The sequence below is a fragment of the Engystomops pustulosus genome, chromosome 3, assembly GCF_040894005.1.
Source record: "Engystomops pustulosus chromosome 3, aEngPut4.maternal, whole genome shotgun sequence".
In the NCBI taxonomy this organism is placed as follows: domain Eukaryota; kingdom Metazoa; phylum Chordata; class Amphibia; order Anura; family Leptodactylidae; genus Engystomops; species Engystomops pustulosus.
This window is the reverse complement of record NC_092413.1, coordinates 216,161,056-216,187,100: the sequence shown is the minus strand read 5'-3', so window position 1 is coordinate 216,187,100 and position 26,045 is coordinate 216,161,056. Positions and strand designations below refer to the sequence as shown.

Below are 26,045 nucleotides of genomic sequence, written 5' to 3'. Positions count from 1 at the left end.
AGGTGCAGGGATCATGCTGGAGGTGCCGGGATTGTGCTGGAGGAGCACAGGTCATGCTGGAGGTGCAAGGGTCATGCTGGAGGTGCAGGGATCTTGCTGGAGGTGCAAGGGTTGTGCTTGAGGAGCGGAGGTCATGCTGGAGGTGCAGGGGTCATACTGGAGGAGCAGTGGTCATGCTGGAGGTGCAGGGGTCATGCTGGAGGTGCAGGTATTGTGCTGGAGCTGCAGGGATCGTGCTGTAGGTGCAGGGATCATGCTGGAGGTGCCGGGATTATGCTGGAGGAGCAGAGGTCATGCTGGAGGTGCAAGGGTCATGCTGGAGGTGCAGGGATCTTGCTGGAGGTGCAGGGGTTGTGCTGGAGGAGCAGAGGTCATGCTGGAGGTGAAGGGGTTCTGCTGGAGGAGCAGTGGTCATGCTGGAGGTGCAGGGATCATGCTGGAGGTGCAGGGATTGTGCTGGAGGTGCAGAGGTCATGCTGGAGGTGCAAGGGTCATGCTGGAGGTGCAGGGATCATGCTGGAGGTGCAGGGATTGTGCTGGAGGTGCAGAGGTCATGCTGGAGGTGCAAGGGTCATGCTGGAGGTGCAGGGATCTTGCTGGAGGTGCAGGGGTTGTGCTGGAGGAGCAGAGGTCATGCTGGAGGTGCAGGGGTTGTGCTGGAGGAGCAGTGGTCATGCTGGAGGTGCAGGGATCATGCTGGAGGTGCAGGGATTGTGCTGGAGGTGCAGCGATCATGCTGGAGGTGCCGGGATTGTGCTGGAGGAGCAGAGGTCATGCTGGAGTTGCAAGGGTCATGCTGGAGGTGCAGGGGTTGTGCTGGAGGAGCAGAGGTCATGCTGGAGGTGCAGGGATCCTACTGGAGGTGAAGGGATAATGGTGGATGTGCAGGGATCGTGCTGGAGGTGCAGAGGTCATGCTGGAGGTGCAGGGATTGTGCTGGAGAAGCAGAGGATCATGCTGGCGGTGTAGGGGTCATGCTGGATGTGCAGGGTTCATTCTGGAGGTACAGGGATCTTGCTGGAGGTGCAGGGGTCATGTTGGAGGTGCAGGTATCATTTGGAAGGTGCAGGGATAATGGTGGAGGTGCAGGGATCATGCTGGAGGTGCAGGGGTTATGTTGGAGGTGCAGGAATCATGTGGAAGGTGCAGGGATAATGGTGGAGGTGCAGGGATCATGCTGGAGGTGCAGGGATCATGCTGGAGGTGCAGGGATTGTGCTGGAGGTGCAGGGATTGTGCTGGAGGTGCAGGGATCGTGCTGGAGGTGCAGGGATCGTGCTGGAGGTGCAGGGATTGTGCTGGAGGTGCAGGGATCATAAGGGAGGTGCAGATATAATGCTGTAGGTACAGGGATCATGCAGAACGTGCAGAGGTCATGCTTGAGGTGAAGCGATTGTGGTGGAGTTGCAGGGATTGTGCTGAAGATGGGGGGGGGGTAGGTAGTTGTCTAAACCATGATAGTCACGTTGAAGATCTAGTTACATTATGTTTTGTCAGTGAAGGCGCTACCCCCCCCCCCCCCATGTAATATGTTACATTGTATCAGACGGACGTGATGTTCGGTAACTTTGTTACATGTGGATGGTGTGTGATAAATCTATGGGATACACAACCATAAATACACGGATTGCTCCGAGTAAAGTCATCCGCAGGGTCCCAGGGCCATATCTAGCAGAATCTATAGAGCGCTGAGTAAATAGAAGCCGATCAATAGACTAATAAAGTGTGCACTTTATCCTGTCTCCACGATGATAGATGCCGATCAATAGGGTCTAAGGTTAATGTGCAAAATGAGGAACCTCTAGACAAGAAGCAGAAGGACTGGTGTGTAATGTGCGATAGGGAGGAGGAAAATACTAATAATCTCTGCCATCAATACCCCGGGATGTTACCTTCTAATATCTCTCCACTCACCAGTTTTGCTACTAAACACCTAACTAGCCGCGCTGCAAAAATAACCAGGTTTTCCTCATTTATCCTATCAATCCAAATGTTTTGCTGCTCCTAATAATCATTCATCATTAGCAACTTGTTCATTTAGATGCAATTTAGGTGCAAAAACACTCCAGCCCCAAGGTGGTGTTAACTGAGAAGCAGCACTGAGCTCTTGTGCAGAGCAGCTTACCCTCAGCAGCAGAGCTCAGCAGACACTACAGACAATACATGCAGCCTCTGTTTACATATCATGACCTTCTATTTACAAACAATCTGCAAAAGCCTCAGCTCCGAGCAGGAGAGAAGAGAAGTTTGTAGGATTGTAGGATTTTGCAAATAGGACAGAAAAGTGCCCCGTGTAGCAGGATAGAAGAGAAGCGAGTGGGAGCTACAGACAGTACAGAGAAGTGTCCCCATGTAGCAGGATAGAAGAGAAGTGAATGGGAGCTGCAGATAGTACAGAGAAGTGTCCCCATGTAGCAGGATAGAAGAGAAGTGAGTGGGAGCTACAGACAGGACAGAGAAGTGTCCCCATGTAGCAGGATAGAAGAGAAGTGTGTGGGAGCTGCAGATGGTACAGAGAAGTGTCCCCATGTAGCAGGATAGAAGAGAAGTGTGTGGGAGCTGCAGATGGTACAGAGAAGTGTCCCCATATAGCAGGATAGAAGAGGAGTCAGTGGGAGCTGCAGATAGTACAGAGAAGTGTCCCCGTGTAGCAGGATAGAAGAGCAGTGAGTGGGAGCTGCAGACAGTACAGAGAAGTGTCCCTGTGTAGCAGGATAGAAGCGCAGTGAGTGGGTGCTGCAGATAGTACAGAGAAGTGTCCCCATGTAGCAGGATAGAAGAGAAGTGAGTGGGAGCTGCAGACAGGACAGATAAGTGTCCCCATGTAGCAGGATAGAAGAGAAGTGAGTGGGAGCTGCAGACAGTACATAGAAGTGTCCCCATGTGCCAGGATAGAAGAGAAGTGAGTGGGAGCTGCAGACAGGACAGAAAAGTGCCCCGTGTAGCAGGATAGAAGAGAAGTGTGTGGGAGCTGCAGATAGTACAGAGAAGTGTCCCCATATAGCAGGATAGAAGAGGAGTCAGTGGGAGCTGCAGATAGTACAGAGAAGTGTCCCCGTTTAGCAGGATAGAAGAGCAGTGAGTGGGAGCTACAGACAGTACAGAAGTGTGCCCATGTAGCAGGATAGAAGCGCAGTGAGTGGGAGCTGCAGATAGTACAGAGAAGTGTCCCCATGTAGCAGGATAGAAGAGAAGTGAGTGGGAGCTGCAGACAGGACAGATAAGTGTCCCCGTGTAGCAGGATAGAAGCGCAGTGAGTGGGAGCTGCAGATAGTACAGAGAAGTGTCCCCATGTAGCAGGATAGAAGAGAAGTGAGTGGGAGCTGCAGACAGGACAGATAAGTGCCCCCATGTAGCAGGATAGAAGAGAAGTGAGTGGGAGCTGCAGACAGGACATAGAAGTGTCCCCATGTAGCAGGATAGAAGAGAAGTGTGTGGGAGCTGCAGACAGGACATAGAAGTGTCCCCACGTAGCAGGATAGAAGAGCAGTGAGTGAGAGCTGCAGACAGTACAGAGAAGTGTCCCCATGTAGCAGGATAGAAGAGAAGTGAGTAAGAGCTGCAGGTAGTACAGATAAGTGTCCCCATGTAGCAGGATAGAAGAGAAGTGAGTGGGAGCTGCAGACAGGACATAGAAGTGCCCCGTGTAGCAGGATAGAAGAGAAGTTAGTGAGAGCTGCAGACAGGACAGAGAAGTGTCCCCATGTAGCAGGATAGAAGAGCAGTGAGTGGGAGCTGCAGACAGTACAGAGAAGTGTCCCCATGTAGCAGGATAGAAGAGCAGTAAGTGGGAGCTGCAGATAATAAAGAGAAGTGTCCCCGTGTAGCAGGATAGAAGAAAAGTTAGTGGGAGCTGTAGACAGGATAGAGAAGTGTCCCCATGTAGAAGGATAGAAGAGAAGTGAGTGGGAGCTGCAGACAGGACAGAGAAGTGTCCCCATGTAGCAGTATAGAAGAGAAGTGAGTGGGAGCTGCAGACAGGACAGAGAAGTGTCCCCATGTAGCAGTATAGAAGAGAAGTGAGTGGAAGCTGCAGACAGGACAGAGAAGTGTCCCCATGTAGCAGGATAGAAGAGAAGTGAGAAGAAGCTGCAGATGACCACACTGGTGTCTGAGGGGCAGCAGGAGACCAGCACTGGGGGATCCCCTCCAGGAGAAGCCACTGCTGAGGAGGTCACTGGGTGCTGGGTGTCACACACCTGGGTGCTGCTGTGGGGGTCATTCTCATGCTGGGGTGCGGGGGAGAAGCAGAGAGGAGCTTGTAGGAGGATCACATGTAAGAGAGTGAATCAAACATTGCGCCTAAACTCCGCCTAAAGTAAAGTGATTAATAAGAGGCAGGAACTCATCACAGACGGTTGTAGCTTGTGATAATTCAGGCGCAACAATGCACCGGAATAGAGGCGCAACTACTACACTTAAACGCAGAACAGTAATACATCTGGCCCAATGTCTCCCCCGTCCATATATACGGCCATCACTGATGTAACCTGGAAATCCTTCTACATATCCTATATGTCATCTGTCTACCCCAGTGTATCCTATACATCATCTATACATTATCCAACATACTTTACCTCAAATCTCCTATAGATTATCCTACATCTATAATACATGAGCCCATATGTCCTATATCTCATATACATTATTCTATATCCTCAATACATTACCCCACATCTCCATTGCTCCAAGAGTACTATACATTATCCGGCATATCATACATTATACATTATCTGTCTATAATCTCGGTAGGTACTGCCGGTAGGTTATTAATTGTGTAAGGCAGTATACATAAGATCCCGCGATGCCATGTTTCGCCATGGGGCTCATCAGGGGGTAATGAGATAGACCTAATATTGTTATGTGAATGGTTATTAAGCAGCCGTCTATCAATGAAGATGGGTCACCATTCAGCATCCGAATAGATTGGCTCTTTTGTAAATAGTGGTGACTTGCAAAATGCGATCCGCCTCGGGTCCGGTAGAGTGCCCAGCGTCTTGCTAAATGCTATCCATCTCGGGTCCGGTAGAATGACCCAATTGAGGCGCGTTGTGGTCATTGTGGTCATTGGACTCATTGGTGTCCAGAGTCTTGCTAAATGCTGTCCGGCTCAGGTCTGGTAGAATGACCCCACTGAGGTGCATTGTGGTCATTGTGGTCATTGTGGTGATTGGACTCATCAGAGTCCAAAGACCACAGCGCGGCTCAGTGGGGTAATTCAACCAGACCCGAGGCCGATAACTTTTAGCAAGACTCTGGACACCGATGAGTCCACTGACCACAATCACCACAACGCACCTCAGTGGGGTCATTCTACCGGACCCGAGGTGGATAGCACTTAGCAAGACTCTGGACACCGATGAGTCCACTGACCACAATCACCACAACGTGCCCAGTGGGGTCATTCTACCGGACCCGAGGTGGATAGCACTTAGCAAGACTCTGGACACCGATGAGTCCACTGACCACAATCACCACAACGTGCCCAGTGGGGTCATTCTACCGGACCTGAGGTGGATAGCACTTAGCAAGACTCTGGACACCGATGAGTCCACTGACCACAATCACCACAACGCGCCTCAGTGGGGTCATTCTACCGGACCCGAGGTAAATAGCACTTAGCAAGACTCTGGACACCGATGAGTCCACTGACCACAATCACCACAACGCGCCTCAGTGGGGTCATTCTACCGGACCCGAGGTAAATAGCACTTAGCAAGACTCTGGACACCGATGAGTCCACTGACCACAGTCACCACAACGCGCCTCAGTGGGGTCATTCTACCGGACCCGAGGTGGATAGCACTTAGCAAGACTCTGGACTCTGATGAGTTCACCGACCACAATCACCACAACGCGCCCAGTGGGGTCATTCTACCGGACCTGAGGTGAATAGCACTTAGCAAGACTCTGGACACCGATGAGTCCACTGACCACAATCGCCACAACGCGCCCAGTGGGGTCATTCTACCGGACCTGAGGTGGATAGCACTTAGCAAGACTCTGGACACCAATGAGTCCACTGACCACAATCACCACAACGCGCCCAGTGGGGTCATTCTACCGGACCCGAGGCGGATAGCACTTAGCAAGACTCTGGACACCGATGAGTCCACTGACCACAATCACCACAACGCGCCCAGTGGGGTCATTCTACCGGACCCGAGGTGGATAGCACTTAGCAAGACTCTGGACACCGATGAGTCCACTGACCACAATCACCACAACGCGCCCAGTGGGGTCATTCTACCGGACCTGAGGTGGATAGCACTTAGCAAGAATCTGGACTCTCAACCGACTCCCATAAAAGAGGGGATTCTAGAAAGGACATTTCATGCCCGATCCGAGGGGATTAGTAGTTTTGTGGGGTACAATCTGGTGACAGTTTCCCTTTAAGTGATGATCCCTTATGACTGTAGACCCCCGGCTGGTCACATCTTACGTCACATTATCCTGGGTGTCAAATGTAAGACCCTAAGTCTCCTAATCCGAAACTTTTTCTAATGCGAGACGTCCCTCCCATCAGCGGGGCCCCGTGGGTACAATACAACATGTTGTGTTAAGCAAATTACATTTTGACTTTTGCTATGACTCAGTGTCGGTCACATCTGCCTTGTGTCTCACGGAGCGCGCGGCTGCTCAGTGTCAGGACTTGTCACTTGTCACAACTCTGGAATGTGAGCGCGAAGTTCTCTCAAAACTGCCCGTCCTTGGGAGAATGAACATATATCCTTCACCTCTTGTGTACATACAGCTTTTTCCATACTGCCCAGTGTACATGTACAGACCAAGACCCCCGACCCGTGGCCGCCATCAGATCCCACTCTTAGGCAAATGGTGACTCTTTGCCTCATCTACGAGAAACAAGCCAAAAAGAAACAAAAAGTTGACCAACTTTTTGAAATTCCATCAACTAAGAACTAAAAGTGATTTAGTTGATGGATTTTTTTTTTATTTTCGGTCCAGCTACATCACATCTACCATAGTCTTCATACAACCCCACCCGACGTAACCCAAAATTTTTGAATCATTTTTGAACTATTCCACACATATTATACAAATATTATACCTGGTGACACTCCCCTCCATTCTATATCCCTGTATATATTTATTTTCTAACTGTCGATCCCAATGGAAAAAAAATCAGGGCTCATATAAATTCGGATGATGTTCTTGTGTAGGTAAAAAATATTCAGGCCAAAAATAGCTGGGTAAATAGATGGGATACCATAAGTAGCGCCCAATGGTCACTGTTTCTGATGAAGTACATAAGCCAAGCAGCACCACAAGCCTCTGAACAACACTGTGATCTACTTTGACTTCTTACAATTTAAGCATCATAAATCCATTAACCATACTCTGTGCACTGAGATTTATAACACACGCTGCCTCACAGATCACTTAATGGAAATTAAACACCAGGGTTAAGGATTGAAAACCAATCACTGTGCTGTTTTGTGCTCCCTTTCACAGGATACGTTCTTCTTTTAGTTTTTAATGCCCTTGTTTTCACAGAAAAAAATATGTAAATGAATTTTGAGGAGCTCTGGGCTGATATAACAGCTATGGAGCCCGGAGACCCTGAGGCTCAGTTACATAATTTTTAAAGCGGCATAACAAGGGCATAAGAAGCTAAAAGAAGAGCAGATCCTGTCAGAGGGGACACACAGCAGTATGTCAGCGCTTGGTTTACAATCCTTCATCCTGGTGGTAGATTTCCCAGTACTGTGGTAGTCCTATTATATTTTGTTATCCATTGCCTCCTTCCTTCTAAAATCAACTTTTCAAATTATGATAATGGGCCAGAAGGGGTCTGGGGGCATTAACCTCCATGCAGCAGCTTCACAGGTTCTTACACTGTATCCTCCACTCGCACCTGCTTCCTCAGCCATACAGTAGGAGGGGGAAGTGCCCCAGCACAGTGTGAGGCTACAGCACTGAGGGGCTCTGCTAACACCCCCAGAGCCCTTCAGGTGCATTAGCATAGCTTTAAAAGCTGACTTTATAGGAAGGAGGTCATAGGTGACAAATATAAACCTTACATACAGCTGGGCTGCTGTATCTAAGCTCCCATTATATAGGCATCCACCTTACATAGAGCCGAGCTGCTGTATCTAAGCTGCCATTATATAGGCACCCACCTTACATAGAGCTGGGCTGCTGTATCTAAGCTGCCATTATATAGGCATCCACCTTACATAGAGCTGGGCTGCTGTATCTAAGCTGCCATTATATAGGCACCCACCTTACATAGAGCTGGGCTGCTGTATCTAAGCTGCTATTATATAGGCATCCACTTTATATAGAGCTGGGCTGCTGTATCTAAGCTGCCATTATATAGGCACCCACCTTACATAGAGCTGGGCTGCTGTATCTAAGCTGCTATTATATAGGCATCCACTTTATATAGAGCTGGGCTGCTGTATCTAAGCTGCCATTATATAGGTACCCACCTTACATAAAGGCGTTAAAAAAAAAAAGATGTATTGTTGATGCTGTTTTAAAATCCTATACAAATTTTTGGTAGTCACTTTTGGAATATTTTATCCCTGCCTCATTGGGAGCTGCTGGAGGACATGAGAAGAAGTTACATGGGAGCACCAAGTCCATGGGTTCAACTGGATTCAAGGAGATGGTACTGGAGACATGTGGGGAATTGGACGGCGCCCCCTGCTGGCTGCTGCTCTGTGAGAATGTGACATCTGTAAGGCTGGCGATGCCTATGGGTAGTTGTAGGACCAAGGCTTATGGCCGTCTGTCCCCATCACTGTAGTGGCTCCTCGCTGCACAGACCACTTGGCTCCAAATGGAAGTTTGTGCTTTGGGATTGTGGCGCATGAAACCTTTTTGTGGCGCAGGTGCATATAACTTAGGGTGCGCGCCGTCAGACGGTCCCACTGATTCGGACCGAGCGTTGTATTACATTGCATATGTTACAGGTGCAGCACAAAAAAGATGGTGAACCCTGTCGGACCTGAGCGGTGAAGCGACACATTCATGATTTTTGGCGCACGATCTTAGTGAATCGCCGCACGCAGCATTATACACGGATGTCGCACTTTTAGTGTATTTTCCGAATTACTAAGTAAATGTGCCCCCCCCCCCCCCCCCCTGTGTCACATTGATGTCTTTCCTCTCTCTGCTCCATAGTACTGGGCGTTGTGTCATCTCCAGGCAATTGTTGGAAAGAGTCACAATGACTTTATTACATCTTCCTTTCACTGTAGTGACACCTCAGAAGATCCCATCATAGTGACAATGTCACCTGTGGCCAGAGGTACAGAGGCTTCCTGACACATGGACATAACCCCATCACCAGGAGGGGCAGGACGGGGCAGGAGGGGGCAGGACGGGGCAAGAGGGGGCAGGATGGGGCAGGACGGGGCAGGAGGGGTAGGACGGGGCAGGACAGGGCAGGACACCTCTCACTCTAGCAGCTAGCTCTCAGGCAGCCAGCACTCAGGTAGCACTCAGGCACCCAGCACTCAGGCATCCAGCGCTCAGGCAGCACTCAGGTAGCACTCAGGCACCCAGCACTCAGGCATCCAGCGCTCAGGCAGCACTCAGGTAGCACTCAGGCAGCCAGCACTCAGGCATCCAGAGCTCAGGTAGCACTCCACGAGTCAGCACTCAGGCAGCCAGCATTTGGGCAGCCAGTGCTAAGGTAGCCAGCACTCAGGTAGCCAGCACTCAGGCAGCCAGCGCTCAGATAGCACTCAGGCAGCCAGAACTCAGGCAGCGAGCACTCAGGCCACCAGTGCTCAGACAGCCAGCGCTAAAGCAGCCAGCTCTCAGGTAGCCAGCACTCAGACAGCCAGCACTCAGACAGCCAGCGCTCAGACAGTCAGCACTCAGGCAGTCAGCACTCAGACAGCCAGCACTCTGACAGCCAGCGCTCTGACAGCCAGCACTCAGACAGCCAGCGCTCTGACAGCCAGCGCTCAGGCAGCCAGCGCTCAGACAGCCAGCACTCAGGCAGCCAGCACTCAGACAGCCAGCACTCAGGCAGTCAGCACTCAGGCAGTCAGCACTCAGGCAGTCAGCACTCAGACAGTCAGCACTCAGGCAGTCAGCACTCAGACAGTCAGCACTCTGACAGCCAGCACTCAGACAGCCAGCACTCTGACAGCCAGCACTCAGACAGCCAGCACTCTGACAGCCAGCACTCTGACAGCCAGCACTCAGGCAGCCAGCACTCAGGCAGCCAGCACTCTGACAGCCAGCACTGTCTCAGTAAGAAGAGCCGGACTTCCCATCACTAATGTGCTGAGTAGAGAAGTTCTAGCACATGAAGCAGAGCAATGACATCACATGCTGCCTGATGATGTCGTAGTATACACTGTAATCAAAGCAACAATCAGTGATACAGCAACGAACCACAACCACGTTCCATGGAACTACACAGAAATCTAATGATTAATAATAATAACAATAATAATTATCATTATTATTATTATTTCAGATCTATTTTCTTTTTGATTTTTGGAATTTCTGTACAGACATGACCTACATGACTACTGGTAGTAACCTAAAATATTATTTATTTGAAGAGCATGAACATCTGTACACAAATCAAGTCAGTCCCTATTCCATTCTGATTCCAAAGTATATTTTTGGATATAGTGTGGGATCAAACTAGAGTGCATGTATTATACCCCAGAGCTGCACTCACTATTCTGCGGCTGGTGCATATACATGACATTACTTATCCTGTACTGATCCTGAGTTACATCCTGTATTATACTCCAGAGCTGCACTCACTATTCTGCTGCTGGTGCAGTCACTGTGTACATACATGACATTACTTATCCTGTACTGATCCTGAGTTACATCCTGTATTATACCCCAGAGCTGCACTCACTATTCTGCTGCTGGTGCAGTCACTGTGTACATACATGACATTACTTATCCTGTACTGATCCTGAGTTACATCCTGTATTATACTCCAGAGCTGCACTCACTATTCTGCTGCTGGTGCAGTCACTGTGTACATACATGACATTACTTATCCTGTACTGATCCTGAGTTACATCCTGTATTATACCCCAGAGCTGCACTCACTATTCTGCTGCTGGTGCAGTCACTGTGTACATACATGACATTACTTATCCTGTACTGATCCTGAGTTACATCCTGTATTATACTCCAGAGGTGCACTCACTATTCTGCTGCTGGTGCAGTCACTGTGTACATACATGACATTACTTATCCTGTACTGATCCTGAGTTACATCCTGTATTATACCCCAGAGCTGCACTCACTATTCTGCTGCTGGTGCAGTCACTGTGTACATACATGACATTACTTATCCTGTACTGATCCTGAGTTACATCCTGTATTATATTTAAGAGCTGCACTCACTATTCTGCTGCTGGTGCAGTCACTGTGTACATACATGACATTACTTATCCTGTACTGATCCTGAGTTACATCCTGTATTATACCTCAGAGCTGCACTAACTATTCTGCTGCTGGTGCAGTCACTGTGTACATACATGACATTACTTATCCTGTACTGATCCTGAGTTACATCCTGTATTATACCCCAGAGCTGCACTCACTATTCTGCTGCTGGTGCAGTCACTGTGTACATACATGACATTACTTATCCTGTACTGATCCTGAGTTACATCCTGTATTATACTCCAGAGCTGCACTCACTATTCTGCTGCTGGTGCAGTCACTGTGTGCATACATGACATTACTTATCCTGTACTGATCCTGAGTTACATCCTATATTATACCCCAGAGCTGCACTCACTATTCTGCTGGTGCAGTCACTGTGTACATACATGACATTACTTATCCTGTACTGATCCTGAGTTACATCCTGTATTATACCCCAGAGCTGCACTCACTATTCTGCTGCTGGTGCAGTCACTGGGGCACATTTGCTAAGGGCTTTGCGATGCACTTTATCCGGACTGTTCACATTCTTCATGGCTAAAATGTCTTGCACAGGTAGTTTGTGCTTTGGGATTGTGGCGCATGAAACCTTTTTGTGGCGCAGGTGCAGATAACTTAGGGTGCGCGCCATCAGACGGTCCCACTGATTCGGACCGAGCGTTGTATTACATTGTATATGTTACAGGTGCAGCACAAAAAAGTTGGTGAACTCTGTCGGACCTGAGCGGTGAAGCGACACATTCATGATTTTTGGCGCATGATCTTAGTGAATCGCCGCACGCAGCATTATACACGGATGTCGCACTTTTAGTGCATTTTCCGAATTTCTAAGTAAATGTGCCCCCCCCTCCCCCCCCTGTGCACATTGATGTCTTTCCTCTCTCTGCTCCATAGTACTGGGCGTTGTGTCATCTCCAGACAATTGTTGGAAAGAGTCACAATGACTTTATTACATCTTCCTTTCACTGTAGTGACACCTCAGAAGATCCCATCATAGTGACAATGTCACCTGTGGCCAGAGGTACAGAGGCTTCCTGACACATGGACATAACCCCATCACCAGGAGGGGCAGGATGGGGCAGGATGGGGCAGGAGGGGGCAGGACGAGGCAGGACGGGGCAGGAGGGGGCAGGATGGGGCAGGAGGGGGCAGGGCGGGGCAGGAGGGGCAGGACAGGGCAGGAGGGGCAGGACGGGGCAGGAGGGGGCCGGACGAGGACGGACAGGGACGGACACCTCTCACTTCCACATTACTGATCCTCCTCCCACATGGAGCCATTGACTCATATATCACCAATTATTAACCTCTGAGACTGTATACAGGGAGGAGAGTGATAGCTGATAACATACAAGTATTATTTATGGTTATATAGGGTGTATGTAATATGTATGATAGTGGGGATCACGGACATTCAGTCACACAGCAATATTGTACATCAGCACCAAATCCTGGAGGGAATCCAACTGAGAACAAGTATAAAGGAAGATTTGTATGAATCTTTACTCTTTTGGATAGACTAATGTTTAGGCTTCCAAATACTGATGCAGAATACTGACCAGAATACTGTAGTGTGAACCTGACCAGAGACAGTTGTGTATATACTGACATTAGCGGGGGGGGGGGGGGGTCAATTATCACATTTTCCTTTAGTTTCTCTTTGATTTGCCCCATTTTCTTTGCTTTTTTGCACCTCTTTTGTCTTTGTAGTTTCGGCTCTTTGTCAAATGCAGGTTTTTTTGATACTTTTTAGGCGCAAATATTTTAAATGGCGCCATTTGTTGCACAAATCATACCATTGCCTTTCCTAAGCACGGTCAGGACTGGTGTGTCATTATAATAATTAATATATTTATGATTATTTCGATGATAATTAGTAGAATTGTTATGGAATTATCAATGAGATAATAATTCATCTTCATAAATCATTTTACAGATCTAGAACTATGTATCAGTAATACAATGATGGATACAATTATGCGTAGATTTAATTATTATGAAAACTAGCATTATTATTTTTATATTAATGAGCCTATTTATATGTATTATATTATTTTGTATTATTTTCATGTAATTGTGTATATATATGTATATACATTTTTAAAATGGCGCAATTTGTTGGGCAAATCATAACCATTGCTTTTCTTAGGCATCGTCAGGACTGGCGTGCTATTGTGCAATTAGTTGCGTTCGTATAAACGCAATAGTATAATAAATCGGGCGCAAACGTCTGTAAAGAGGCGCAATGTAATGACCAATAGGGCGCAACAGCACACGGCGAATTGAGGCGTAACATTCCAAAAAAAGTGCAAAATAGGCGCAAAAACAGATGATTACGCAGCAAAAAAGGGGCAAAAACACCAAAGGCAAGAAAAGGAAAAATGATAAATGACCCCCACAGTGTCACATTCAGCTCTTAGAAACAAAAAGGGGTTGCAGGAGCCCTAGAGTCCAGGTTGTAAACATCCAATGCCAAAATAAGGCAGTGCTCCAAGTCCAAAAATGGTGAAAAATGGGATTTATTCTAAAACAGGTGAATTTTCAGTTTATAACAATCTTTATTCCAAACCGTCGCCTGTTTTGGAATACACTCAACCCAATTTTCACCATTTTTGGATTTGCAGTTTTGCATTATTTAGGAATTAGATAGATAGTCTTCCCATCCCATGACTCAAAACCTGGACGGATATGGATGGGGATTATTTTATTTTCCCCTAATTGTTAGTCTGCGGCCATTACTTCAGTATAGATTGGAGGTCCTGTCGCCCGGAACATTTGGCTCTGCAGCAGCTTTTGTCCTATTTTCTGTAGATAGAAGGCAAAAAGAAGAGATAGATGCTAAGATAGACACCAAATGGGTGGATATGCGTTGGATTGATATAATAGAGGATAGATATATTAGAGATTGTGAAGATGATAAGCAAAAAAAATGTAATAGGTTATAAATGTGCTGTACTATTGTGAAAATTGACAAATATGTATGTGTCAGCATATTGATAATACTGTAAGATTGTCTTATTTTCTGTGGCTACTTAATTGTAAACTATGCAAAGACAAATAACAATTGTTGTTTATAATATATATATATATACATTGATAGTGTGATGATATCGCGTGTAATGTGCAGGACTGTGGTCACGCATCATGGATGTTCCTTGTAGGATTCTTAGTGCTGTGGATGCGTCACCTCTGGATAGATTATTGTTGTGTATTTTATGTATATGCTGTGATCTTACATCGTAATTTTATTAGAAAAATGTTCACAGATCACATTGTATTTGCTGGTGTTACAGGTATATACAGTGTGTATATATATATACATATAGTGTGTATATAGACAGTTTTTAGCTGGATATATTATATATAAATGATGAAGGAGAGGGAATAGGGGATAGTCTATCTCCTTGCATTTCCCATGCTCTTGCTGTAGTATCTGTCTGTGTCGGGATATGTCTGTGGTGATCACGATATGTGTGTAGGATGTGATGACCGGCAGGGCTGGAGGTCAGGGCTCAGACAGTCTGGGGGTCTGCTGTCAGGGGTCTTCCCGGCCTGCTGTCTCTTTCCTGAGTCCAGAGCAGTCTCAGTGTGTAGCAGAGCTGTCACTCCAGCGCCTGAGAGTCTGACAGAGGCTGCAGGAAGACACCCCCCGACACACAGCAGCCCCCACCTCCCCCCAAATCATCAGACACCTCATCAATATGACACTGACAGGGGGAGTGCACTGCTCTGTATACATGTATATCTGTCTATAGGCTCCCAGACATACAGGACATACACCCCAAAACCCACATATACTGCACCCCAATATATATATATATATATATATATATATATATATATAATTTTTTGTTAGTGTGTAATACATACATATATATATTTTTTTATTATTATTGCTGTTATTATTAATTATCTATGATGTGAAGATTTATTATATTATATATTTAGCACTATATATATATATATATATATATATATATATATATATATATACATATATGGATGGATAAAATAACTTATATATTATTAGTAGAAGTGTTATGGAATTATCTATGAGATGACGATTCATTTTACAGATCTATAACTATGTATCAGTCATACAATTCTGGATACAATGATGCATATATTTAATTATTATTAAAACTAACATTATTATTTTTGCATTAATAAGGCGTTTTATATGTATTATATTATTTTGTATTATTATGTAATTGTATTTATACATAGATAAAAGTTCGACCATTAAAATACAAAAGCAATTTGCTGTGTAATTATTTTATTTACAATTTACACTATATATATATATATAAGCTTAATTCTTTTTTTTTCGAATTATTCTCCAATTTCTATAAAAGTTAAATGAAAAAGTTGAAATTACATTCAAGGATAATATAGGTCTATAAATTTCTATACAACTTTTTTTGTAAATATGCTGTGTGTATGTTTCTACATATAGATTAATTATATATTTTTGGGGTTTATAAAACTAGTTTTATTTATTTATATATGACAAAAAAAATATATAAATATATATTCATTTTAAAATAAAAGGTAAATATAATTTACTATATAAAAAATATATACATCGCACAAACACATTAGATCGAAATATATTCCCACCTATATATGTGTGTTTTTTGTTTTATTTCATTTCCTATAAATACATAATAATATCTAATCGTTACTTTCTCTTGTGCATGTGCTTATTATATTATATTATGTGTTTTTATTATTATTTTTTTAGTATATTCTATTTTTCAGCATTTTACGTGTCAAAAATATAAATATAAATCATAAAAATCTATATATAAATAGGCCTCTGTACCAGCACCAAACCACACATGTGGTATATGGAGGGCTCCTGCCGGGAATATACTGTACACTGGAGAGATTATGGGGCAGGATCCCGCGGGATTTGGATTAGTAATCTGCCCCTTTGTATCCATAATATATGTCCCATAATACACAGCACCGAACCCTCAGCTACACACAATGCGCTGTGATATATCCCCGGGTGTTCTGTGTCTCTACATTGCTGTTTCTATTTATGAATATTTATATTTCTCAATAATTTATTATATCTAAATCCTAAATCAGAAAAAATAATTAATATTACAATACAAATGTAGAAAATATTCATAGTTTTTGTTTTTATTTCGCCTCATATACATCAGTGATATCAATCGTCTTTCTATTTAATTTATCTATATATACTAAACTATCTGTCTATTTCATTTTTAGTTGACTAGTTTTCTATCTATCCATCTCATATCTATCTATCTATCTATCTATCTATTTATCTCATATCTATCTATCTATCTATCTATCTATCTATCTCATATCTATCTATCTATCTCATATCTATCTATCTATCTATCTATCTATCTATCTATCTATCTCCTATCTATCTATCTATCTATCTATCATCTATCTATCTATCTATCTATCTATCTATCTATCTATCATCTATCTATCTCCTATCTATCTCATATCTATCTATCTATCTATCTATTTATCTCATATCTATCTATCTATCTATCTATCTATCTATTATCTATCTCATATCTATCTATCTATCTCATATCTATCTATCTATCTATCTATCTATCTATCTATCTATCTCATATCTATCTATCTATCTTCTATCTATCTATCTATCTATCTATCTCATATCTATCTCATATCTATCTATCTATCTCTCCATATCTATCTATCTCTCTATATCTATCTATCTGTCTGTCTGTCTCCTATCTATCATCTATCTATCATCTATCTATCTCATATCTATCTATCTATCTCTCTATATCTATCTATCTCTCTATATCTATCTATCTATTTATCTATCATCCATCTATCTATCTCCATCAGTTTACAGTATTTATCTCTTTCTACCTACCGATCTACAGCATCTATCTATCTACCGTATATATACAACTATCTACAGTGTCTATCTATGGATCTACTGTAACTATCTATCGATCTACAGCTATCAATCCATCTATCTACAGTATCTATATATCTATCGATCGATCTATAGTCTGTATCTAGCTGTCTATATATCTAATTTGTAAACTAATCATTTTAAATGAATGTATGTAATAACCCTGTCACTCTTATACGGGTCCTGCAGGCAGTGTACACATTTATATGTAGTAGTATCATGGTGATGGGAGTGCGGGACATCCTACACTGTCCTCTTCTCTTTATCCCCGGGGATTTCTGGGAGTAGTAGTTCCCCAGCAGCAGGTGTATTATATGGTAGATATCTGTGTATATTGCACATCAGCAGAAGGGCTACAGTACAAGGTCACCGGAGCCCCAGCCCTAATATCAGCCTCATCATATGTCCCTAATATGGGGTTAATAATTGTCAGTGTAATCACCTGATACATAAGGAGCTTCTCCCAGGTCACCTGCTCACATACTGTCCTCTAGGGCTGGGACTTGTAGTTTTTCAAATAAATATTAATACAATGTATAAGTAATCAGTGATAACTATCACCCTCATCATGATCACTGTAATTATACAGGCCTCAAGATTCTATCTATCTATCTATCTATTTATCTATCTATCTATCTATTTATCTATCTATCTATCTATCTATCTATCTATCTATCTATCTATTTATATATATATATCTATCAATGAACTATATACCTGTATATCTTAGTCTAGATTTATTTCGATATTATGCCTACTCATATCTACTTTATGGATACATCTATGATATCTGCATTTCTATCTATCTCCTATCTATCTAACTATATAGGTCATATATATCTATCAATCAGAGATGTATCTATATATTAACCTCGTTTTCATCTATCATATCTATCGCATATCTATTTATCTATCATCTATATATCTCTATCTATCTATCTATCTATCTATCTATCTTTCATCTATCTATCTCATATCTGTCTCATATTTATCTATCTATCTATCTATCTATCTATCTATCTATCTATCTATCTATCATCTATATATCTCGATCATCTATATATCTCGATCAGTCTATCTATCTTCTGTCTATATCTATCTATGTATCGTATATCTATATGTGTTTTCTATCTACCGATTCCTGCTCTCATCTATCCTATCTATCTATCTATCTATCTATCTATCTCCTATCTATCTATCTATCTCCTATCTATCTATCTATCTATCTATCTATCTATCTCCTATCTATCTATCTCCTATCTATCTATCTCCTATCTATCTATCTCCTATCTATCTCATATCTATCTATCTATCTCGTATCTATCTATCTCGTATCTATCTATCTATCTATCTATCTATCTATCTATCTATCTATCTCATATCTATCTATCTATCTATCTATCTATCTCCTATCTATCTATCTATCTATCTATCTATCTCATATCTATCTATCTATCTATCTATCTATCTATCTATCTATCTATCTCATATATATCTCATATTTATCTATCTATCTATCTCATATCTATCTATCTATCTATCTATCTATCTATCTATCTATCTATCTTCTATCTATCTATCTATCTCAAATCTATCTATCTATCTATCTATCTATCTATCTCCTATCTATCTATCTATCTAATCTCCTATCTATCTATCTATCTATCTATCTCAAATCTATCTATCTATCTCCTATCTATCTATCTATCTATCTATCTAATCTCATATCTATCTATCTATCTATCTATCTATCTCCTATCTATCTATCTATCTATCTATCTATCTCATATCTATCTATCTATCTATCTATCTATCTATCATGTATGTATCTATCTTTCTATCAATCATCTATCTATAAATCATCTATCTCCATGCCTATCTTACAGCTGTATATATGTTCTATATCTATCAATCATTCCCCTCTTGTCTTATCCTGTATACTCCTTCTGCTATGAGGACTTTAGTATATAGAGACACCAGCTGCCCCCTCCCCCCATAGATGATTGTATGTTGATGCAGGGACTCCCCAGTAGTACATGACATGTACCTGAGAAGTGACAATCACCCCCAGCAGTGTGAGGCCATTATTATCATCATCATTGTAGGTTAATGAACTGGTCCTGAAGATAAGAGATGGAGGGACTGTCCTCACCCCATCCCCGCTCATATAATGGAGCCCCATAAATAACATCTATTTACCAAATGTCAAGTCCCGAGTGATATCCCATATAATGGCCTTTCCAATAGATTGTCTGGGACATCTCTATGAAGTCATTATAGGAGCCCAGGGGGTAATGGCTTTATAATAGAGGAGCTGATCCGGGCGTGCATGTGCCCCCTGCTAGAGAGCTGCAGCATTCACCCCCAGGCAGGGAGAAGTTGCTATACACGGGGGCCCTTGGGCATAGGGGATACATCTTGGAGCTTAGATACATATTTGAGTTTCCAGTGCTGGAAGCTTTGGACTTTGGCTGCTGTGTTTTGCACAGGACTGAGTCCTGGCGCCTGCTGATGGTGAAATAGATATTGTAACCCCACGTGATGGTGAGAAGCCAGTCACCACCAGTGCACAGAGAGTGCAGGAGACTGGGAGAGCACTGGGAGTGTGGGATCCACTGCTGGGAGCCCTGCTGGAGCCTGGAGCTGCCCCCCTGCTGTCTCAAGGTTGGTCATTTGGGGGGTTCAGGCTAATTGCAAACCCACAGGGGGTGGGCAGATGGTGGATTTTTTTTTATAGATTGAGTGCAAAGGGTTAAAAAATGGCACTAACAGTGAGTGGTGTAATAATAAGAGTGCATGGTGCCAGGAGGGGGCAAAGACTGACAATCATTCTGGCACAGGGGTGGCACATGAGGTGCGCAGGGATGGCACAGGGGCTTGTACTGTGTCACAGGGTGGAGAAGGGTCACAAGAAGGTAAAGTGGCACAAGAGTGGCACAGAAGTGGAAGGCTGAATTCGTGGTGCTAATAGGGGGCAGAGTAAGGTGGCACAGAAGTGGCAGAGGTGCTTGAGTTGTGTCACAGGGTGGTGCAAAGGGGCACAAGTGGAGTACAAGTTGCACAGAAGTGGTGCATTCGTGTTTGCCATGAGGGGCAGAGACTGGCAGACAAGCTTTCAGGCACTGGAGGGGCACAGATGAGGGGCTTGTACTGTGTCACAGTGAGGTTGTTAGAGGGGCACAGAGGGCAGGGGGTGCCTAGTGATTGCACACTGAGGGGGGCATCTATGGGTTAACTAATACAACATAACCTGCCCCATTATGTGATTCATTCAGGAGTGCATAGCAGGGGCATGGCGGGCAGGGTGCAGGGACCCCTGAGTCTCCTGGGGAGGAGGATAGTTGTAGTAGTAATGCCTCATACACAGCCACCTCTGCCCCTCCACTATCTGCTCTTATCTGTCACACACAGAGGAGGGGGCGCAGGTGATAGCAGCACTGTGTGAATAATCCCTGATATCCCTCACTGTAACCTCGGCCAAGTGGAGTTTAATAGTCACCAGTGTCGTCTCCAATACTGACAATTCACTGCCCTGCACCTCTGGGTCACCGAGGAGGGAGACAAGATTTATAACCCCCGAATATATCAATATAATTAAATATATAACCCTATACACATCTATTAGTAATAGTATTAATGATGAAATATGCTGGTATACAATTATATGGGTATATACAGAAATCTATTTATATACACATAAATATATTAAAGAATCAAGAAAAATAATAAGAACATCTTGCATCACGGTAAAGTGATCCTTCACTATGTAACCAAGTGTAATGATTGATCTATAATTAGATTTTCGAGAAAATTAATTTTTCCACTGTCTAATAAGGAGTAAAAATGAGATAAGAATTTAGGCAATAAATAATGATTTCGCTGATTGATGGGAAATGTAATTTTTTTTAATTGAGACATATTCTAGGGTGTAATATGCAAGAACATTGATGGCGATCTACAATGTATCAATCAGCAGTATATATACTGTATATATATATATATATATATATATATATATATATATATATATATATATATTAGAGTTTGTGTATATGTGTGCTTTTTGCGTATATATGTAATATATGTATATATATATATGTATATATATGTATATGTAATATATATATATATATATATATATATATATTTGTAAATTTGTCTATACATGATTATATATGTATGTGTATAATGTTTGCATAAATGTGTCTACATTGCTAACATGTACATACATGTGTATGTGTATATATGAGTCTCTCTCTCTATATATATATCTGTATACACCTGTATAACATTTAACAACTCATTGAATATAAATTCCACATATATGAAAAATTTGTCTCCCATAAAGGGGCAGTGATTCTTTCCTGAACTCTGATGGGGGTTTTGGGGAAGAAGTCTTGTCTTTTGGCTTCTGTTTCTTCTCATTGTGAAGACATCATCAATCTGCTCTATCACTGCTGCCTCCTATCATCCCATTCATTTGTGTCATTCTGTAATTGGCTTCAATAATTTTAAAGCCTTCCCCAGGGAATTGATATACCATTATATATATATAATTATTCCATTTAACATTAAGTTATTTTTATTACATTTGTTATTATTTTTATTTTTACTAATATTATGCAAAGAGCCTGATTATACTGATACAAGAGCTAGTATTATTTCTTCTTAATTTTTTTTTTTTTTAGTATTTATTGTTACAGTTATTAAAATTCAACAACAAATATTAGTAATATATTTATAGAATATAAACATAATGTATATTTTGTAAATGTAATATAATTGTACAAAATATAAAAAAGGGTATCTTTGTATTATATTTCAATATTATTCAATACTGTAATTTATTTTTAATTTTTATATCATTCTTCTATAGTATGTATCGCGATTATTATAATTCCAGTATGTATTTATAGTATATTATAATATATTCACTATGTTTTAGTATTGTATAAGATTATTCAGGTTGTTCAGTATTGCTATTTAGAATTTTATTTTAATATTGTTCTTCTTATGTACTAAGTACCGAATTAGTAGTTTGCATGATTATAGTAAAGCATTATCATGATGTTTTTCAGTATTGTTTAGTATTTTTTTATTACATTATCAGTGTGCTGTATAGTATTTCTCCTATTTATTTTTATTAATAAGTGTATTTTATAAAAAATTCTAAGTGTTGTTGTTTCTCAGTCTTGCTGTTAAGTATTTTACTTTCGTATTGTTCTTATGTTATGTTTTTTACTTAGCATTACATTATTTTATACCTATAGTAGCTGCAATATAAATAGAATAATAATTATATTTCTCTTTAGTATTATTTTTTATAAATATTATTAGATCATTTTTGTTGTTCTGCATTATCATTTACTATTTTTATGTTTTGTGGTTAATATGTATTCTTACTGAGAGAGATATTTTCTGATATTTGTTTATAGCACTTGCAGAAGTGGTAAAAGTATATAAAATATAAACATTATCACAGCTCAGTATAATTTAGTATTTTATATATATTATATTATTGGGTTATATCTGTTGTTTTTATTATTATTTGGCAACTAATTTTCAAGTATTATTTTTGGCGGGTTATTATGCATTGTTTATTTAGTATTATATTTTTATGATATCTTTATTCCCTATTGCTATTTAGTATTTATCTTTGTTGTTATGTCTTGTCACTTACTTTAATTTTTATACATCATTTTGCAATTATTGCGTATTTGGTATCATATCATTATGGTGTTATTCTTATTCATTATTGTTATTTAGCTTTTTTTTTTTTTGCTTAGTATATTATCATGGTCATAGTCTTATTATTATGTATTGCTATATATAAATATATATATATATATATATATATATATATATATATATATATATACACATATTTATATATAAAATATTAGATTTTATTTATATATTATTTTGCTGTTCTTTGGTGATACTCTTTTTATATATTATTATTATATTACTTTTATTATATTCTTTTATTATTATATTATCTATATAATATGTTATCTATTATTATTTTATAATATTACTTAATATTATTTAAATGTTTAAATATTATTTTGCGATTATTGTGCATTGTAGTATTAAATGATTATGATATTCTAAATATAGCTATGTAATATTTTACTTATTAGTATTTATATTTTTTGTATTTAATGTATTTGTGTAATGTAATGTAATGTATTGTCAATTAGTGTTATATTATTCACTTTTTCTATTATTATTTTATTGCAGTTGTTATTATTATTATTAATAATAATAATATTTATTAATTATTATTATTAAAATTGACACAATGTTTTGATAGTACTGCCCTTATTACAAGTGTCTGATTCCTTATAGAGATTATTTCATACATGGCTCCACATTCTCTCTCTATTCCTGGATCATGTCATGATGATTGGAGCTGATGTGTCTTAGGTCTTGTACTATTTTCCTCCATGCTGGACTCTACAATAGACAATCTTAGCTCTTTGCAGACCTCTGGCCTATTGTGTGTCCTGACTGTATTTTCCCCCTAATTAATCTGATTATATTTGGGTTGTGATGTGATTTGTTGTGGGTCTTGTGTTTTGATGGGGAGGGGGGAGACACATTAACAATACAAAGGTCTTGGGGGGAGGTGGTGGGACAGGTAGACTCCCAACAATGGTGTCTGTCACCTGCAGAGACCCCTGGCTAACCTCATTATGTGGTCATGTGGTGGATCATTCTCTTCTCTTCTCTGACTTGTAGGTGTGAGGGATAAATACCCTACAAGGGGAGGGCTCTCCTCACAATAAACTTGGACACAGAAGACAGAGGATGAAGGGGATGGCTCTGCAAGGTTGTGACCTTCTGCATTGGTGATTGGACTTATCTTGGAGGCCTTCAGTGGAGCAGGAGATCTGGACTAGAGGAGATCAGCAGGATCTGGGCTCACACAGATTTGATTTTTTTTTTAAGAAACATCTTTAGGAATTTTGGAAGTATCTGGAAGGATGTATCAAAGTATTGCAATGGCTGCTAACCATGGACCCCCATCATATGAAGGGGCTGGGGGCTTCATGCACAGTGCTACAGCTACCTCTCCGGTCTATGTGCCCACCACCAGGGTGCCCTCCATGATCCCCAGCCTTCCTTACCTCCAGTCGAGTGGGCACACACAGCAAGGGAGTCCAGTATCTGGGCACAATATGTGGGCACAGGCCAGTGCAGAGAGCTCAGCTTACAACCCCAGCACCCCTCACCAGCAGGTGTCACCCCGATTTACCTTCTCATCCAGCCCCCCCATTACTGCGGCTTCTTCCAGAGATGTTTCCTACGGCAGCCCCCTGGCCATCACCACCAATGGCAGAGAGCAGTATGGTCGGGGGCTCAGTGCCACCTACTCCAGCCCCTACCCTGCCTATGTCACCCAGGACATGGGTGCTGCCTGGACTACTGCTCCATTCGACAGCTCCATGCTGCACAACCTACAAAACAGGGGGGCACCCGGGAACCCCAGACACCCCAACATAGGTAAGACCCTTCTACTCATAGATATTACTTTATGCAGATGTTTTATCCACCTGAGACTCGAGCAACAATGTTACATATCTAATGTATCTTATCCAACCAACCCATAGCAGTAGATATATATCTTATATCGATCAATCTCATATCTATATCTGTTGAACGATATTATCTTTCTAACATCTTCTATCCATATCTATCTTCAAACATCTCCTTACCGAATTTATAGTATATATATATATTGTAGCTACATCATATCTATCACATAGAAAGCTTATTTATCTTTGTTTTACTTTCTTTTTTTTATGAAATTCTTCCCTTCTGTCTCCATATATCTAATGGATGTATATCGATCGCAAATCTGCATATATATTTAGTAATTTCTTTACCTAATATTTATCTTATTATCTATACTTAACTTTTATGAATAGAAAAATTCTGTTCTATTTATCCATCTATATTTATGACAACTATCTAACGTTTCATTATCTGTCAATCTAATATCTATCTATGTACAGTATCTGTCTCTTGCTGATGGTGGAATAAAACCACTACAATGGGTTTTTCACCACTTGTAAGTGCTGCGTTTTTTTCTGGAATTATCTATCTATTTCTATCTATCTATCTATCTCCTATCTATGTATCTATCTATCTATCCATCTATCTATCTATCTATCTATCTCATATCTACCTGCTATCTATCTGTATCTATCTATCTTTTATCTATCTCTATCTATCTATCTCCTATCTATTTATCTATCTATCTCATATCTATCTATCTCATCTATCTATCTATCTCATATCTATCTATCCATCTATCTATCTATCTATCTCCTATCTATCTATCTATCTATCTATCTATCTATCCATCTATCTATCTATCATCTCTCTCATTACCATCGATATCTCTACATTTCGTGTTTAATTTACAACCGATTATTAACCGAAGAGACTATTGCTGGAATACAAGCCTCATAATCCTGACATGTCGGGATAATTCCACTTGTGCTACAATGTGATCTGTATTAATTAATCACCAGTCATTAACACATTTATATATTGTATATTGTCTATAGCCATATTTATTTTTGTAACATATTATTTTGGTAGCTATATTTCAACATATTTGACACTTCAGATACTTAAAGCATGTCCTATTTTTTGCATAGAGAACTAATACATAATGTGACATTTTATTG

General features: G+C 41.3%; 1 protein-coding gene across 2 annotated transcripts in view; it reads left to right on the top strand.

The window, feature by feature from the left end:
• The window catches only part of GATA4 (GATA binding protein 4), an 80,977-nt gene that overhangs the window by 27,572 nt on the left and 27,360 nt on the right, over positions 1-26,045 (top strand). The window contains exons 1-2 of one of the 2 annotated variants that reach the window (XM_072143809.1): positions 19,903-20,007; positions 24,088-24,852. In XM_072143809.1, the coding sequence (XP_071999910.1) occupies positions 24,333-24,852 (520 nt within the window). In that variant the 5' untranslated portion in view covers positions 19,903-20,007; positions 24,088-24,332. Of the gene's footprint in view, positions 1-19,902; positions 20,008-24,087; positions 24,853-26,045 lie in introns of those variants that run through there. The other variant, XM_072143810.1, reaches the window with a different exon arrangement.